Genomic DNA, 18957 nt, shown 5'->3' on the forward strand with positions numbered 1-18957 from the left:
TGAAATCTCTTCTCCAACCTGGCATTCACCCTGGAGGCAGTTCTCAAATGCATCAACTATGAGAGCCGACCTGGCATGAAAGAGTCATATGGAGAAAACTCCCTAACAGAAGCCGTAACCTTCAGCTAAGGAAGATGTGCAGGCCAGAGTGACTTGGCAGGGAGGAAGCCAGAGGAACAAATGCTCAGATCCTTCCTTCTGCCCCCAGATCTCCTGCTTGTATCTCCATTGGCCAAATAAGTGCTTAGTTGACTCCCTAGGCTAAACATTATTTGTTGCTTATCTAAAATTCAAGCTTAACTAGGCATCCTGTGTTCTTATTTGTTAAATCTGGCACAACCCTAAGCAGAGACCACCCTACTCCCTCACACACACACACTCAGGAGTCCAGGAGGGTGTGACACCCTGAGTGTGGCAGAGGAACAGCTGTCGAGTGGGGACCCCCAGTCACTTACTCACAAAAAGCCAGCCCTGTGTCTCTCCCACTCTCTGCCTTTCTCAAGCACTGGTGGCCAACGTGTTTGAATATATAACCCCCAGCATAGATTGTATGCTCCAGAAGTGCTATTAAAAAAAAACCAGAAGTGGGGTGCCTGGGTGGCTCAGTCGTTAAGCGTCTGCCTTCGGCTCAGGTCATGATCCCAGCGTCCTGGGATCGAGCCCCGCATCGGACTCCCTGCTCGGCGGGAAGCCTGCTTCTCCCTCTCCCACTCCCCCTGCTTGTGTTCCCTCTCTCAATGTCTCTCTCTCTGTCAAAAAATAAATAAAATCTTAAAAAAAAAAAAAAAACCACCAGAAGTATCACTATTGTGGATCAGTATTTTTAGAAATACTTGAGGGCCAGATGAAATCAACGTTTCCAGGTCCATTCCAGCAAGCAAGCATTTTACTAGAAGCTCCAAGTCATCCTGTAGTTGGTGACATGAATGACTGATGTTTTTCCCCCATATCTAGAGATGGGTCACGTTGAGGAGCAAGAATTGTAAACTGCTGTCTTTGTGACCAGGAGCAGCCTTTGCAAGACCGCTGGCCAAATTTGTGGCATAGTCTGTGAGTGAGAACACAGCCAGAAAAGTGATCTCGGGGGCCATCATCACCTTCCTGCCATGCTGTTGAGTTGGGTGTGAAGGACTTTGAATGAATCACAATTTTGAAAAATGGGTGAAGGCGGTCAAAAGGTGCAAACTTCCGGTTATAAAATATATGAGTCCTGGCGATGTACAGTATGGTGACTATAGTTAACAATACTGCATTGTAAAAAAATCAAAATACTGTATTGTATACTCTCTACCTAAGAGAGTAGGTCTTTAAAGTTTTCATCACCAGAAAAAAAATTTTGTAACTATGTGTTGTAATGGTAGTCAACTAAGCTAACTAGATTATTATGATCATCATTTTGCAATATTTACACATAATCAAATCATTATGTTGTACACCTGAAACTCATATAATTTGTCCATTATATCTCAATTAAAAAAAAGTAAACAATTTCTGAGGGGGTGTCTGGGTAGCTCAGTCGGTTAAGTGTCTGACTCTTGATTTCACCTCAGGTCATGATCTCAGGCTCGTGAGATCGAACCCCGTATCGGGCTCCATGCTGAGCATGAAGCGTACTTAAAATTCTCTCCCTCTCCCTCTGCTCCTCCCCCCGCCCCGCCCCCCTCTTGTGCTCGCACATGCTCTCTCTCTCTCTAAAATAAAATAAAATTTATTTTTTTTAATTTTTTTTTATTTTTTTAAGATTTTATTTATTTATTCATGAGAGACACAGAGAGAGAGGCAGAGGGAGAAGCAGGCTCCCAAGGAGCAGAGAGCCCGATGCGGGACTCGATCCCAGGACTCTGGGATCATGACCTGAGCCGAAGGCAGATGCTTAACCATCTGAGCCACCCAGGCGCCCTAAAATAAAATAAAATTTAAATGTAAAAAAGGAAACAATTTCTGATGAGGGGAGTTATATTTCTTAAACATTCCTTAGGAGGGAAGTGAACAGATGAATGAACTTATGAATGAGAATATACATCCAGACGTATATTCTGCTCATGTTTTCTGAGGACACCAAGGATACCCCACTTTTCTCTCATCATGGCCTTAGAGATTGGGAACCTATTTGGAAAACTCCATTATTTAAAAGGCTAAAAATCAGATTTCTGTTTTCCAGCTGTTGCAGAGGTAAGGGAAGAAATCAAGCCTGACCTGCCATTGCCAGGAGGCCTGCAAGCTGACCACATGCCATTTTCCCTTCCTCACACCAGTGGACACCAGCCTGCCTTGATGTCTTCACCAACCCAACCTGGACGACCGCATACAGGGAATGCAGCCCATCCTGGGGTGACCTCTGCTGGGTCAAAGCTCCTACCGCCTCTTGCATTTAATCATACAATTGGCCACATAATACTTTCTGAACATAAAGATGTCAAATTTAATTGCTCCATCAATATACCTAATATGTACCAGGACATTGCAGTTATTTCTTGGTGGAAAGATGGGAAGGAGTTGCTTGGGGCACATCATGCCATTACTCAGTTTTATCCGGATGATGAAGTTACAGCAATAATCGCCTCCTTCAGGTATGTGTTCTCTCTTCCTTTCTTTTTTTAATGTTGTTATTTGTGATTCAAAAGCAAAACCCTCGAAGTTAAAAAACAGGTTTTTGTTTTTGTGTTAGCAACCCTCCTGGTGCATTTAGAGTGTAGATTAATAGCTGACAGTCTGTATCATTGATCTCTCTTTTACGTTGATCTTGACCCCACTGAAACTTGATTATCAGAGGCTCTGTGTCCCGGGGAACCACTCCCCCTCTCCCCCCACCGACCTACAAGTTATGTCAAGTCCCGCTCGACTCAAGAGGTCTCCCAGTAGTAAGAACAGTGTTTCTTACTGTTGTGAGGAGACATCTAAATCACCCCATGGGCATGGAGCTTTGAACACATTCCCATCCCTTTCATTTGCCTTATCCCCCCCCCTCTTCCACCTGTCCCCACCACCCCCTGCTTCTGCAGATCATGGTGGTGATGTAGCCCTCATGCCTATTGAGGTGGGAAAAGATGGAAGGTGGAAGGTCTAAAGGCTGGGGAAATGAGACAGACCTTCAGCCACTTGGGTCACCGTCTCCATGTTCCACTTTGTTGGAGGGTCCAGCCGAATGCTCTAGGTGGCGTGTGTGTGTGTGTGTGTGTGTGTGTGTGTGTGTGTGTGTGACAGGGCTAAGCCAAGTCAGCATGTATATCTGGAAGAATCCATTGTTTCTAGGATTGCATCATCGTATTTGCATTGTACTGCAGACAGTGAGCCTGCTGCTTTGCTTTTCCCCCATCCCTTTTTTATTTACTACTCACTCCTCTTTAGCCAGGAGAGGTTTGGATTTTTCATTTTGTTTGTTTTTGAGTCAGAGTCTCTGCACGTACAGCTTCAGAGTTCAGTGGACCTGTGGTCCTTGAAAGCTCAGAATGAGGTCAGAGCCACACAGTTGGAGCAAGTGCCTTTTCCCTGGGCTTCTTCCACTCGGAGCGGAGCCCTCTTTGATCTGGGACGTTTTCACTTTCTCTGGCCTGATACTCGGGGCAGTCCCAGACAGGGTCATGTCTTTGGTGAATCATTTTGTTTCCTTTTCAGAAAACTGCCTCGGAGATACCACAAGGCTAACAACTCCAGTTAGAGTTTAGTGTGTCAACACTTCCACAAGATGCACCCCCTTTTTTTTTTCCATATTTTTTCCAAGTTAAAGGCTTGGTTAGCATCAAAGCAAAGAACATAGTTTTCACATTTTCCATTGGTTGATTTAAACTCTGGCTAGGTCTCTCGGGCTGCCATTCTCAGCCAGTGTCTGAGACCACTCAGGAGATTTGACTACATTCTTTTCTGCATCAGCTACAAAACACAGACATTTTACCATGCTATAGACACAGCTTCCGATGAGAGAAGTAAGATCATCATTTAATAATGAATAAGGAGTAATTTATTTTTTTTAAAGATTTTATTTATTTGAGAGAGAGAGAGAGCATGAGCAGGGGGAGGGGCAGAGGGGGAAGCAGACTCTCCAATGAGCAGGGAGCCTGATGCGGGACTCGATCCCGGGACTCCAGGATCATGACCTGAGCCAAAGGCAGATGCTTAACCGAATGAGCCACCCAGGCACCCCTAAGGAGCAGTTTAAAGGCTTCAAGAAACAGAACTCTGGCACATTGGGCTCATCAGGTATCATTGGAGGAAAGTACTTCCCTGCTGACTCTGGGTTGGGGTTCCTGAACAGGGGTCCTGCCACTGGCCAGCCGGGAGACCATGGGGGAGCTGCCTTCTTGCCAAAGAGATGGGTTTGGACCCCATGACCAACAGCTTCAGGTGTGTTCAAGGGGTCCATGAGATGATTTTAAAGGACCTAAATTGGAGAGTTTTTAAACTTAAGAGTAGATAATGGTGTATCTTCCATTTGTGTCTTCAGAGTTCAGAAGGTTACCTGGGTCATAGTTTTAGAACTTTAGGGAAAAAATGTTACTTTTGCATGGGTTCAGCTTCATTTTCATAAACTCATTCTGAAGGGGAAAAAATCTTATTTGGCCTCCAAACTAAGCCATAAAGCAAATTTAGTGCTCAGGATTCTTATAAATGGTGGATGCTGTGCTGAACTGAGCAGCTTTGGGGATAATACCAAGTCCACCATTATAATATTCTTCAGCTATATTAAAGCCATGTCCAGGAGCCATATAGAGATTCAATGAAGTAAATTATAGTGATTAAGGTTATAAATATTTGTGTAATTTCTTGGCAGGAGAGAAGGATGTTGGAGCCCCTAAATGTGATATCTTTTAGGTGAGGGCCCTGAGGTCCCTATGAGTAGGGTGACTTGTCCAGGGTCACTAGGGAGTAAGCTGTCACCCTTAAGCAGGGAACTTGATTTGCACATCTGCAGTGTCTTCTATTCTCCCATCTCATGGGCCCTAAAACAGATCTACTCTGGTTCCCAGGAACAGTGAAGAGTTAAAGACTATTCCATGTATGGAAGTTAATCAGGAATTCATTAGCCTGCAATTTTGTTGGAATTGCCATTAACAATACCTGTATGGACCACGTGTATTTAAGGGAATGGACAAAATACAGATGTGTGTATATTGGCAGGGTCAGAGGAATTATGGAGAGAAACACGAGGTATTTCGAGTTAGGTCACAGAACCATTTTTGTATAAGGTGTTGTTATAAGAAAGGGTAGAATTATAAGAAATGAGTTTTGAAAATGATGGGGTCTCCAGATTGAGATCCCCATCCAGGTACCAGCATGCATCCTTTAACTATGAAGCAATTGTGGGTTGCTGGAGACTGACAGGATTGTGGATGTGATGTAACTTTCTTAGTCTTTCATGATTCCACATTTCCTCCTCTATATCAGGCAGACTCCACACTTACACTCCTAAATGCCCCATTCTGAAAACAAGGGTTAGTCAAGTGTCTGGACTTTGACCCTAGAACAAGATCCGTTCTGGTCAAAGGTGTAGATTAGGGCGTGTGCACACTTAAGGGAAGCTTTCCCCTCTTACTCCTTCCATTGTTTCCACACCCCCTCTTTTCCGTGGTGGCCCAATTCTGTCATGGTGCTCTCTCCCTTCCAAAGGAAGAAAAGATTGTGATAAAGTAATTTACACTAAGGAAAGCATTCACATTCACTGATGACATCATTTTAGACATGAGGAGTAGAGATTTTTTTTTTTTCCCAAATCACCACACAGGTAACTGCCCACCAGTTATAAAAACAGTCAGCCTTGCTCATGAAGGTGTTTGCAGGCACCTTATTGGGTGAATAACTACCTGAATGAACGTCTGGACATTGAGACAAGGAGGGTACCGCTGGTCTGTGTCCTGCATGTACCTGTGAACAAGATAGAGGGGAAGGGAGAACCTAAGGTCAGGAGCGGAAGTGCTGAGATAGTGTTAACATGTTAGTTAAGGTAGTATTTCCTTCAGATTATGGATTTGGCCAGAAGGGGAAGTAAGGGGAGAGGACCTGGCATCACTCAGGAGCCAACTCATCTTTCAGTCAAACCTCAGTTTATTGAAACTGGGGATGGGAGCGGGGATGGAAATGATAGAAGTTCATGTGCATTTAAGTACAAGTCCCACCTACTTAGGAAAGACTAAAGAGATTTAAGATCATGAGTGAGAGTATCCCTGAAAGATTTTAGAAATTGCTTGGTCTTAGTTTCTGTATGTATATATTTCAAAGTTATTTTAATTAATTAATTTATTTTTTAAAGATTTTATTTATTTATTTGAGACAGAGAGAATGAGAGAGAGAGAGCACATGAGAGGGGGAAGGGTCAGAGGGAGAAGCAGACTCCCTGCCGAGTGGGGAGCCTGATGCGGGACTCGATCCAGGGACTCCAGGATCATGGCTTGAGCCGAAGGCAGTTGCTTAACCAACTGAGCCACCCAGGCGCCCTCAAAGTTATTTTAATAGTAATATATGTACTTCGTTAAACACTTAGAAAATACCAAACACATACAGAGAAACTGTGGCCCACAACCCCGAGGAAACCCTTCCAAGCACATATAAATTTAATATTCCTGAAATGAAATTGGCATTTCATGACACAGATGATTATGTATCTCATTTCGTTCACTTAACGTTATGCATGTTTTCCTGTATAATTAAAAGTCTTCAAACTATTTTAATGGCTGCTAAATGCCACTGTGACCTGCTGTTGTAAAACAGAAGCACATATAGAAGAACGTAAATGAAATTGTAAAGGGAAAGCCTTAAATCTTATTTTCAAAATGCCAACGTCCGGGGCGTATACAAGGGAAGAAATAACTGATATGGCACCTCAAGTCCAGATGCCCTCTTGAAGTGGGTCCATTCTGTGCTAATAATTCACATTTTTTCCTCTTTCACTTGGGTATCTATTATAGGTGTAGGAAACACTCAGTGTCTGCTAGAGGGTTGGGGTGTTCCTAATTGATGGTTTAGTGATTAATACTGAAAATTGTGCCCCACACCCCACATACCCCGCATTCCTGACCTAGTCCTGGATGGTGTGCAGCTCAGGCTGCATTTCTCCAGAGCGTGTAGTTTTTCTCCTTTGCAGAGCTTAAGTCACCGGGCTGGGCCACCCCCTTGGCTCTCCAACTGGTATTGCCTCTATCTGCGCGTGATACCAACTTGAAACTGTAGCTCATCCCTTTGTCCAGATCCCAGGATGCTTCATAGCCAGGGTCTTTCCCTGGAGTCTCTAAAAGAGGGTATAATTTTGGGGATACACAGTTAGCTCTACAGTCTGGCACAGCGCATAAGGAGCTCTCTGGCTTAGGTGGAAACACTAGTTAGGGTGTAAAGCATTCCAGGCAGGCACCAGCCATCAGACCAGAAGACTGGGGATACCAACTCTCAAGCAAAAACAAAAGCTGCTGTTCCTGTGGGCGGCCAGGCCCTGCAGATTTAGTTTATTGGGGTAATTTGTGGCCAAGGGAAAGGATTTGATATGTTTTCTGTGTAGCCTCAGGATTCCCCAGTGGGAATTAAATTCTAGCTTAGTTGTCAGTAGCTTAAGCTGGAAGGACTTTATTGCTTTCAAAAATTGGAGTTCTTTAAAAATTTTTTCATTTTTAATTTTTTTATCATGGTAAAATATACATAAATGTATTTTAACCCTTTCCGAGTGTACAATTCAGCGGCATTAAGTACATTCACGCTGTTGTGAGGCCCTCACCACCATCCATGCCCAGAACTTTCTCATCCTCCCAAAAGGAAACTCTGTGCCCATTAAACCCTAACTCCTCACCCCCTTTTCCCTCAGTCCTTGGTGATCTCTATTCTACTTTCTTTCTCTGTGACTGTGACTACTCTGGGTACCTCATGTAAGTGGAATTGTGCGACATTTGCTCTTTTTTGTGTTTCTTTTAAGAAGGCTGTAGAACTTAGCTGCTTCTCAAGAGTCATTCCTGAGCAAGGCAGTCTAGCTGTGAGGGGTCTGCAGGACAGGGAGGCTCTGTGTGTCCTTGCAGCTGGTCCTGGAGCTAACCCAGCTGAGGCTGCACTATTGTGATGGGCTTTGCAGCTGCTGGCCCCACGGCTCTGTCCAGGTGGTTCCTGTCTAGACGTGGTGGCTGAGTCCATATGGTGGCTTTGGTTTTCCCTGGTTCAGATGTTTGTATTTGACCAAAATCTGACACGATTTTTATACCTTCTTGGAAGCGATGCATACACATGGCAAAATACTCCAACGGTTCAAAAATCCTCTCTTCCACTCCAGCCTCCGGCCCTTCCCCAGCGAAGAGCTGTGGTTATCCAATTCTTGGGTATCTTTCGTAGATATTCAATCCATTTGAGGTGTGTGTGTGTGTGTGTGTGTGTGTATGTGTGCACGCGTGCGCCTGGCCTCAGAGTTCGTCTAATAAAATGTTACAGCTCTGGTTAAATCAAAACCCAGGACTCAGCATTTTTTGTGGCTGTGTAAATGCTGTTTTCAGCTGAGTCATGTAGTAGGCTGTGATTACCATCTTACCTCTGTATAGCTTTTTTGATTTTCCTCAATTTAAGAGCTTCCTTGTTGGTTAGTTTGCTTAATGTTCTAAGTATCAATCTCTCGTTTGTCCCTAAACTCTAAAAGCATCTCCTCGCAAAGTGATGAAATTACCAGACCTGGTTTTTTCCTGAGGAGTTGCCTGTCCTGAGGCTGTCCCTCCTTCTGCTCCGGTCTGGGCAGCTTGCCCCCCAACTCTGAGGTACAGCTCAGTCATCTTTGCTCCTATTGTGGGGGCCCTTGTTGCTCCTGTTTCCTCCAGGAGCCCCAGGTCCCACATACCCCGCCCCCAACCCTGTTCTTGGCTTTTACTCCTTCACTTTGGCATGGAGCCCATCTTCCACTAGCATGGTATTTGCATGTCTGAAAATGCCATTATCTTTTCTGCCCTCACCTTGAGGTAGTTTGGCTGGATACAGAATTCAAAAGGGAAATAATTTCCTGTTGTCGTTTGGAAGTCATTGATAAATCTCCTTTTCGCTCGAAGATTTGTTCCTGAGAAGTATGGTGCTGTTCATGGGTGGTACTGCTTTACTTCTCTCTGGAAGCTTCTGGGATTTCCACTTTATCTTGGAGTGGTGACATTCCCTGGTGAACCCCTTAGTGGGTCTTTTCTCTCCCACTGTGCTGCCCACCTAGGGGCCTGGTTAGGAAAGACCTAGATCTCCAGTTGTGGGGCATTTTCTTCAGCTTGCTCCCCTTCCTGTGTTCTTTCTGGAACTCCTCTTGCTCCGTTGTTGGAACCCTTAGATTGCTATTCAGAGCTCAGAGCCCTTGCTGGGGAACCTCCAGAGACTCCCTAATGTTTCCTTTAGGGAGAAGGAGCGTGGGGGCAATCACTCCTGTCTCCACCTCACCCCCTCCCTGCCTTCAGCACAGCGGCCTTTACTTGCTTGTCTGGAGGCAACAAGTAGAACTATTTGTGGAAAATGTTTCCTGTGCTGTTAGTAAGATGGATCTGGACTTGCTAAGTAACTCAGGCACATAGCCCTTCTCCCCAGTTGATCACCTTTTCCTGATGTGATCACGTTCCCTTTGCACTCTCCTTTTGTATTCCTGGCCTGAATTTTCCTTCCTTGCTCTTTGGCTTAAGGTACTCCTAGACTTTTTGTGCCTTTTGCATCTGATTTCTGCAGCCCAAGCTGGGCTGTTAAAATGTTACTTATGCCTCATGGTTTCTCAGTTCTCTGGGGCCTCCGCACAGATGTTCTTTGCATCCTTGGGCTTCCTTCCTGCGGCTTTGCCTTGTATGTCTCTGGGACCTTCACTCGCATTCTGGTCCCTGTCTCTCTAAGTCATGCGGCAAGCCTGCTGCGACGCCGGGGTCCCAGACCCCGAGCCGTAGCCAGATCTTCAAAGGCACGGCTGTCCTCAGCCTGTCAGATCACATCGTCAGTCCGGCCCCTGGGTCTTGCCTTAAGAGAATGACTCCTCTTCTAAAGTGAACTTGTGAAATATGTGGAAAGGAGCCCCCCTCTTCAGTAACCATCATCCTTGGTATTTTTTTTGGAACTGCAGAGAAGACTAGAACGGTCAGCCATGCAGAATCTTCAGGAGCTGCCAACCATTCAGCTACTAGCTGATACCCATGACGGACAGGGCGCCATTCTAGACACATGCTTCTCTCCTTCTTTCTTCCTGCCACCATGAAATTCGGGGAGATTTATAAGAAGAGGGTCGGCTAGGCCCTTATTTGGAGATATTTGTCCTGTGAGGTCTCTTCCCATGTTCTTCCAGTGACCTCTAGACATTGTGATCTTCGTTCCTGCCCTAAAGCATGGAGAGATCTGGCCTTTCTTTGACCTCGAGTCCTTCCCAAGTCCAACATTCATTCATCAGGTGCAATTCCAAAATTATATCACTCCTACACGGGAATGAGGGGAAAGGCGAAGACAGAGTATTCTAAATCAATGGGGTGCTGCTGAGATTGGCACATCAGGAAGTGCAGGTGACAGCTGAGAGTCACATTATTCGGTCTTGGAAATAATAAGGAGGTAATATTAACCCAGGCAGCTCTGATTCCCCTAGTTCTGAGTGACACCATTGTTGTTGTTGTTGTTTTAAGATTTTATTTATTTATTTGAGAGAGAGAGAGAGTGTGTGAGCAAGAGAGCACAAGCAGGGGGAGCTGAAGAGGGATGGGGACAAGCAGACTCTCCGCTGAGCAGGGAGCCTGATGTAGGGCTCAATCCCAGGACCCTGGGATCATGACCTGAGCCAAAGACAGATGCTGAACCAACTGAGCCACCCAGGTTTCCTAACTGACACCATTCTTGACATATATTTTAGTTACTCTGCTAGTCAGAAGCTAAAAGGGAACTGCAAAATGGCATTACTGGAGAGAAGTTGTAATTTAAAATGTTCCTGGGGTGCTTGGGTGGCTCAGTCAGTCAAGCATCTGCCTTCGGCTCAGGTCATGATCCCAAGATCCTTGGATTGAACCCCACGTCGGGCTCTCTGCAAATAAATACATAAAATCTTTTTAAAAAAATGTTCCTTGTTTGTTCTAAAAACGTGTGTTCAACCTCCAGGCCTAGGTGCCCCGCTGTGGCAGGTGGGCTCCTGATGCCCTGTATGTGTTCATTCTAGCAGCTGCCGCCTGTTGCCTGGGGGCCCGTGGGCCAGGATGGCGACCCCTGTCACCTTGCCAGCTTCCTGGTCTCTTTTAAGCATTCAGCTTCAGCCCTTGACAAGGACTTGATTTTGCTTCGGGATAAATACGTTGTATCAGGGAGCAAGCTGCTGGAAAGGAAGATGGACCCCCCTCCATGGTTTTCTTCTTTTACTTTTTTTCTCTCGCCATGACCTTTGCTCTGTCTGATGAGCAGAGTAGAAGAAATCAGCATCTTTGGGCCAGGGAAGGTGTCCTCTCTTGGAGAGTGTCCGCGAGCATTTCAAAGAGTTCCTCCATTCCCTCACCCCTTCCCACCTCCAGCTAAGGACAGGTATTGTGTAGCTTCCTGCTTGTAAACATGCTGGAAGTGGGGAAAGCAGGATTCTCAAGTTTTTAGAGCCAAGTCCGCCTGTTTATAGCAGATACTTTACAACATGTAGTGCTCAAACTGTAGTATGGGGAAAACAAAAGAAAGGTGATCTGTAATAAAATAATATGAATGTGAACGTGTAAATGCCAGGCATGACCCCTCCAGGAGAGAGAATAGACAATACAGGGACTTGCATGCCCCCTGCCATGCCCCCACGCACATGGCAACTGCAAATGGAGATGTGCTATCAGTGATCTGAGTCATGGCCAAGTTCCAAACAGCACAGAGGGATGGTGGCCCCCATTTTCAGGTAATTGCAGCCCTGGGAAATTAGGTGGATATTAAAACCAGACACAATTCTTTGTTTTTATGTAAATGGAACTGGGTTCTAGTCTCAGAAAGTCATCTGGGATATGGAACAGTTGCCCCTAGCCCCTAAAAATTGCCCTTGGCCCCTAAAAGCCATGGTGCCCCCTAGTTTTTGTGCCCACCTAAAATAACCCTACAAATTTGCAGAATACCTTGATGGGGCAATACCCCAGTATAGAGAACGCTGGTATATAGCCTATCATTGAAGGCAAGACGAATAACAGCACATGCATTAGTCATGGTTCTTCAGAGAAACAGAACCAAAGAGGGAATGAGAGAAAGTTATTTTAAGGAACTGACTAATGTGATTGTGGGTGTTAGCAAATCCGAAATGTGCAGGGCATCAGCTAGAGACCCAGGGAAGAGTTGGTGTTGCAGTCTTGCATCTGAAGGCAGTTTGGGGGCAGAATTCTTTCTTCCTTGGAGGATCTCTGTCTTTGCTTATAAGGCCCTCAGTTGACCAGATGAGGCCCACCCATGTTATGAAGGGTAATCTTTACTCAGAGTCTACTGATTTAAATGTTAGTCACACCTGAAAAATACATCTAGAGTAATGTTTGACCAAATATCTAGGTACCATGACCTCGTCATGTTGACACATAAGGTTAATATAGCGTATGATGAAGAACTTGAAGAATGTTCTGCTCCTAAAAGGAACTCAAAGGGTCGTCACTGTAAATATCTTTATGTGTTTTCTTTGAAGCATAACCAATGTGCAGCGTTCAGACAATGGGTCATACATCTGTAAGATGAAGATAAACAATGAAGAGATTATGTCTGACCCCATCTACATCGAGGTCCAAGGTAAGTCCGGAGTGGCCTGTATTAATTGCTTTGCATATAAAACTCTAGAATTTGGCATGCCCATTTATAACTCTATGCAAATTCTGCAAATTGGTAAGCACTGAAATTTTACAAGGTGATCCTCTCTTGAGACTTTAGGTAATAATGAATGAATGACATGAATTCGATTCTCAGAGTCGAGAGTTTAGCTCAGCAATAGGGCTGAGATAAAAATGGATTATGGACTTTCTTGTCCTCAGGTTTTTTACAATTTAGAAACCTGGAGACTTTTTTTGGAAGCAAAATGCATTCCACTATCCAGTTCTCAGTGTTGGCGTCAGATACCACTCACGTGGTCTAGTGGTGATTTGCCTCAGAGGGTGAGCAGTTTTCCCGAACTGGATCAGCAGCTCGATCTGGGACTCATCTGGGGCCCTAGGATTTATTGGGTACATGGTTCAGTACAGTTCCATGACATGTCATGAGATGGGCTCAGTGGGGGTACAAAGTGAGACATGGACTAGGAGAAGGAGGTCTCTGACCTCAAGGAACTTGAACTGCAGTGGGAAGTGTCAGCTGATGCCTCGGTGAGCCCAGGTCCTGAGGCCTCAGGTCTCCAGGTGTGTGTGCCTGGTTCTGCAATGACAGGGCCTATCAAGGAAGGCTTCAAGGAGGAGGCACCTCTATTATCACCACAGGTGATCACTCCTCACCAGCCCACAGGCTGCCTCCAGGGCCCTGCATCCCAGCTTTCTGAGCACCCCTGCCATCAGAAGCACCCAAACACCTTTCTTTTCTACTTTCTCCTGACCCTCCTCCCCACAGGCTTTAGAACAGGTGGCTATTCAGGGAAGTTCATCTAGAACCATCTCCCATTGGAAGGCTGCTCTCCTACCCATTGTTTTGCAAACCTAAACCTCATACCCACTAATGCTGCAGGAGGCCTGAGGGAGAGACCCCCTCAGAGGAGTCTCCTTTAAGAGCTTTGTTCTAGGCCCATCCCAGGCTGGACAGCTAAGCCTCCTCAGGGTTATGTCAACATCATCCTGCAGGTGGGGGACGTGATGGTAGTGTTCCTATGTTTGCTGTTAACCTTGGAAATATATTAAGAGGACATTTAACTTGTCAGAATCCCAGCAAAATGCCCAGGGCAGGAACACGTTAGGTCCAAATGGAGTTTTTGCAAAACTTTGAAACAGGAAGAAAGAATCCCATTTTGCCACTCCCACATCATTCCTTCTGGGATCAGATCTGTCAGTTCCCAATCCCAGAAGAACATAATTTAAATTCCTGAGGACAGTTAGCTTGACCTGCTAATTTTTTGGCACATGCTCCAAATGAGTATTAACTGGCTTTCTCTGAGATATTTCTAAAGTTCCCTTCCTTATGGCCTCGATCCTGAATTACAGTCAAAGATCTTAGGATTATAACTGTGTAACTGTGTCTACACTGTGCTCGTGAGAATGTAGTTTGAAAAGTGTCCAGCCCTGCACAAGTGTACAGATTTTAGAATTCATTATCGCTCATCTTAAAGTAGATGGTCCTCAAAAACAGGCAGACCTATTACGTGGCTTTGTTTTTACTCTGTGTGTATTTTGGGAAGGAATACTGAAAAACGTGAGAGCCTCTCCGGAGTCTGAGCAACACCTGATTTCAACACTGCCAGGCGTCCCTTCTGGTAAAACCAGTTCTGAATCCCCACCACAACCCCTTTGGAAAAGTACCCTAGAAAGCCTGCTGGAGCTAGTCGGGGAGGCATTAGCTTCTATCCTTTCTGAGCCAACTTTCAGAAGGTGAAAACTGGCCGTTTCGGACCGAAGGTGGTATATAAAGAGATCTACTGCCAAGTTCCAGAACAGTCTCCATTCCCCTTGGGGCTCCAGCTTTGCCCGCGGACCTAAGACGCTCTTTCACTGAATGCTTTCTCCGCAGGCCTTCCTCACTTTACTAGACAGCCTGAGAGCATGAATGTCACGAGGAACACGGCCTTCAACCTCACCTGTCAGGCCGTGGGCCCTCCTGAGCCCGTCAACATTTTCTGGGTTCAGAACAGCAGCCGTGTTAATGAACAGCCGGAAAAGTCCCCCTCTGTGCTAACTGTTCCTGGTAAGTCCGAGTCGGGTGCTCGAACAGTGGAAGGGGTCAAAAGCTCAGTGCCCGCTGCTGGCACCGTGCAGGGGAATGAAACACGGGGGCAGCCAAGTCGGGCCGGGGCCGCGGAGAGGGAAGTGGGAATCTCCGGCGTGAGAGTTCGCGAGCCGGGGGTGGGAAGTGGGCGAAGGTGCTGAGGGGTGCCTGTGCTTAAGTGAGCAGAGTGGCCAGGATCCCCGAGCCCTGGCAGCGGGAGCCCTGCTCACACCTCCCATTGCAGCCGGGCCTTTGCTGGCCTTCGCTTGGGGAACCACTGACGTGAAGACCACTGATGGGAGGTTTGACAGCAAGGAACCGCATTGGTCACGGGGGCCGTTGTGGGACGACTGAGTCATTGTGGGATCATAGCCACACTGGCAGTCAATGGGCATTCGGATTCCCATCTGCATGGAAGCGCCCCAGCTTTGTCCCCGGCACTCCCCTGGCCGAGCTCTTGGAGTCACCGCCCTTGCCGTTTCCCATGCTGCTAAAGCCAACGGGCTCCCATCTGGCTTCTCTCAGGGCATCTTTCAGCAACATCTGGCAAGGGTGCCACCCCCGAGTCCTTCCTTTCTTCCTGCATTCAGCGACTGCGTTGCAAGGGAGTGCTGTATGCCAGAGGCTGTTCTCGGTACTGGGAACACAGGGGCGAACTTCTGGAAACAGTCTTCCAGGCTTCCTTCCCACTGCAGGGCTCCTTCCCTGCCCTTGACAGCCTCATTCCTGGACCCACTGCTTTTCACTCTGAGACACGCCCCCCGGGAGAGTTCCTCTACGTCCCCAACCTCAACACCATCTTTATGATGATGGCCTTGAGCTTTGTTATCTTCTGAGCTTCAGGCCCATGTGCCCATCTCCCTGCCTGGCATTTGCACTTGCTGGTGCATAGGCATTTTAAAATGAAACTCTTTTTTTTTTTAAAGAGTTTATTTATTTATTTGACAGAGACACAGCAAGAGAGGGAACACAGGCAGGGGGAGTGGGAGAGGGAGAAGCAGGCTCTCCGCTGAGCAGGGAGCCCGATGTGGGTCTCGATCCCAGGACCCTGGGGTCATGAACTGAGCCGGAGGCAGATGCTTAACGACTGAGCCATCCAGGTGCCCCCTAAAATGAAACTCTGGATCCACCTCCCCTGCAGATGTTTTGCCCCAGAATTCCCTATCTTAGTAAAGGATACCACCATCGGCCCATCCTTCCTCTTTCTCATTTTTCATGTTGAATGCATCAGCGAGTTCTGTCCATTCTGCTTCTCCTGTGTGTCCTGAGCCTGTTTGTTCTCCCTCCATGCTGCAGCACCCCGCTCCACATCACTGCTGGCTCCCGCCAACGCCAGTGCAGGAGCTCCCGAAGGGGTCTCTGTTTCCAGCCCTGCCGCCACTCTAATCCATCCTCCTCAGTGGCTCCCTGTTGTCTTAGACTGTCACTCAGAGTCATTCCTGCCCCTGCCATCAGCCCTGTGTGCTCTGGCCACCGCCCAACTGTCCAACCCAACCCCACCCCACCTTCTTGTCCCTGCTTATTTAAGCACTAGTCATCCTGATTATCTGTCATTTCCTCACACACATAGTCCTCCTTCCTGCCTCAGGACCTTTGCCTTCTCTCTTCTGTCTACTTATAGTGTTCTTCCACTTGCCCTTCGTCCTATGACACAACTCAAATATCACTTCTTCCAGGAAGCCTTCCCTGGTCATTCAACTATTTTAGGTCCCCCCTACCTCTTTATTGACTCCCAGTCATGAGTTCTTGTAGACTCCATTGTTGCACTCGTCACAGTCTTATCATCACCCGTTTATTTGTTTAGCTTCCTTGTCTGTCTTCTCAGAGACTATATGCTCAGCAAGGACAAGGACTTTGTCTGTCCCAAGGCAGTGCCTGACTCATAGTAGCACTCACTGAATATTCATGGTGACAACAGACCAGCAAGTGAATGCCAGCCCCTCAGTTTTACCTCTGGATCACTTTCCTAACTCCTCACTCCATAAGGAATATTATGGTTTTCTCTGCCTCCATCTGAATTGTCTTTGAGTTTCTCCAAGGAGTTGATAATCAAGCTACTTCTTAGTTCAAAGTCAGTTTGAGGAACCTCCATACTGTTCTCCAGAGTGGCTGCACCAGTTTGCATTCCCACCAACAGTACAAGAGGGTTCCCCTTCCTCTGCATCCTCGCCAACATCTGTTGTTAATTTTAGCCATCCTGACAGGTGTGAGGTGGTATCTCATCATAGTTTTGATTTGTATTTCCCTGATGCCGAGTGATGTTGAGCATCTTTTCATGTGTCTGTTAGCCACCTGGATGTCTTTTTTGGGAAAGTGTCTATTCATGTCTTCTGCCCATTTCTTAACTGGGATATTTGTTTTTTGGGTGGTGAGGTTGATAAGTTCTTTCTAGATTTTGGATACTAACCCTTTATCAGATATGTCATTTGCAAATATCTTCTCCCACATTATCAACTATGGAGAGAGCCCAAATGTCCACTGACAGATGAATGGATAAAGAAGATGTGGTATACACACACACACACACACACGCACACAATGGAATATTACTCAGCCATCAGAAAAGAATGAAATATTGGGGCATGTGGGTGGTTCAAGTCAGTTAAGTGTATACCTTCTTTTTTTTTTTTTTTTTAAAGATTTTATTTATTTATTTGAGAGAGAGAGAATGAAAGAGAGAGCATGAGAGGGGTGAGGGTCAGAGGGAGAAGCAGACTCCCTGCCAAGCAGGGAGCCCGATGTGGGACTCGATCCCAGGACTCCAGGATCATGACCTGAGCCGAAGGCAGTCGCTTAACCAACTGAGCCACCCAGGCGCCCTAAGTGTATACCTTCTGCTCAGGTCATGATCTCAGGGTCCTGGGATCCAGCCCCGCGTTGGGCTCCCTGCTCAGCGGGGAGTCTGCTTCTCCCTCTCCCTCTGCCCCTGCCCCTGCTTTTGTTTGTTCTCTCTCTTTCTCTCTCTCTCACATATAAATAAATAAAATCTTTTTTTAAAAAAAAGAATGAAATCTTGCCATTTGCAACTACATGGATGGAGCTAGAGTGTATTATGCTAAGTGAAATAAGTCAGAGAAAGACAAAAACCATATGATCCTCACTCTGGAATTTAAGAAAGAAAACAGATGAACATATGGGAAGGAGGAAGAGAAAAAAAGGAGAGACGGAAACAAGCCATAAGAGACTTAACAATAGAGAACAAACTGAGGGTTGTTGGAGGGATATGGGTGGGGATGGGCTAGATGGGTGATGGGCATTAAGGAGGGCACTTGATAAGCACTGGGCATTGTATGTAAGGGATGAATCACTGAATTCTACTATAGAAACCAATATTGCACTGTGTGTTAACTACCTGAAATTTAAATTTAAAAATTTTTAAATGAAAAATAAAAATAAATAAATAATTTGAAAAACCCAAACAAAGTCCATTAGAAAACTATACCCCACCCTTTCTAGGATGGTGGCTCTGAAGTCCCATAAAGAAAGATTTGTTTTCATTGAGGTAAAATTGACATACAGTTAGGTGCATAGAACTTAAATGCACAACTCTGTGAGTTTTGATAAATGTAGACACGCATGGAACCACCACTTCATTCGAGACACAGAACATTGCCATCACCTCAGAATGTCCCCTCCTGCCCCCTTCCCATCAGTCCCCACCTCCCATAGGCAATGGTGTTCTGATGTCTGACATCATAGATTAGTTTGCTAGGTCTTGAATGTTAAATAAGTGGAATCATAAAGTATATATATTCTTTTGTGTCAGCCTTCTTTCCCTCAATGTGATGTTTTTGGGATTCATCCATGTTGACGTGTGAGTAGTATGTTGTTATTGCCCATAGTGCTCTATGGTATGGATGTGCTATGTTTTGTTTATTTGTGTGGTGAACATTTGGGATGTTTATGGCTGTTGGCTATGATAAATATAGGAGCTACAGATACTTGTGTGCAAGGCTTTGGGGAGACATATGTTTTTATTTTGTCTTGAATAATACCTGGGAGAAGAACTGCTAGATCACATACTAGGTATATGTTTAACTTTTAAGGAAACCACCAAACTGTTCTAAAGTTGTACCAAGTTATATTCCTAGCCACAGTGGATGAGTGTTCATTGCTCTATCCATGTCCTTGCCAACATTTCATATGGGTAGGTTTTTTTTTTCATTTTAGATATTCTAGTGGATG

General features: G+C 45.8%; 1 protein-coding gene across 2 annotated transcripts in view; it reads left to right on the forward strand.

Annotated features, from left to right (window-relative positions):
- The window catches only part of MERTK (MER proto-oncogene, tyrosine kinase), a 106556-nt gene that overhangs the window by 25864 nt on the left and 61735 nt on the right, over window positions 1-18957 (forward strand). For both annotated transcript variants that reach the window (XM_035001051.1, XM_035001052.1), the window contains exons 2-4: window positions 2162-2570; window positions 12566-12666; window positions 14578-14751. In XM_035001051.1, coding sequence (XP_034856942.1) covers window positions 2162-2570; window positions 12566-12666; window positions 14578-14751 — 684 coding nt within the window. The remainder of the gene's footprint in view (window positions 1-2161; window positions 2571-12565; window positions 12667-14577; window positions 14752-18957) is intronic.

Source organism: Mirounga leonina, unplaced genomic scaffold (genome assembly GCF_011800145.1).
Source record: "Mirounga leonina isolate KUSES-001 unplaced genomic scaffold, KU_Mleo_1.0 Mir_125, whole genome shotgun sequence".
Classification (NCBI taxonomy): Eukaryota; Metazoa; Chordata; class Mammalia; order Carnivora; family Phocidae; genus Mirounga; species Mirounga leonina.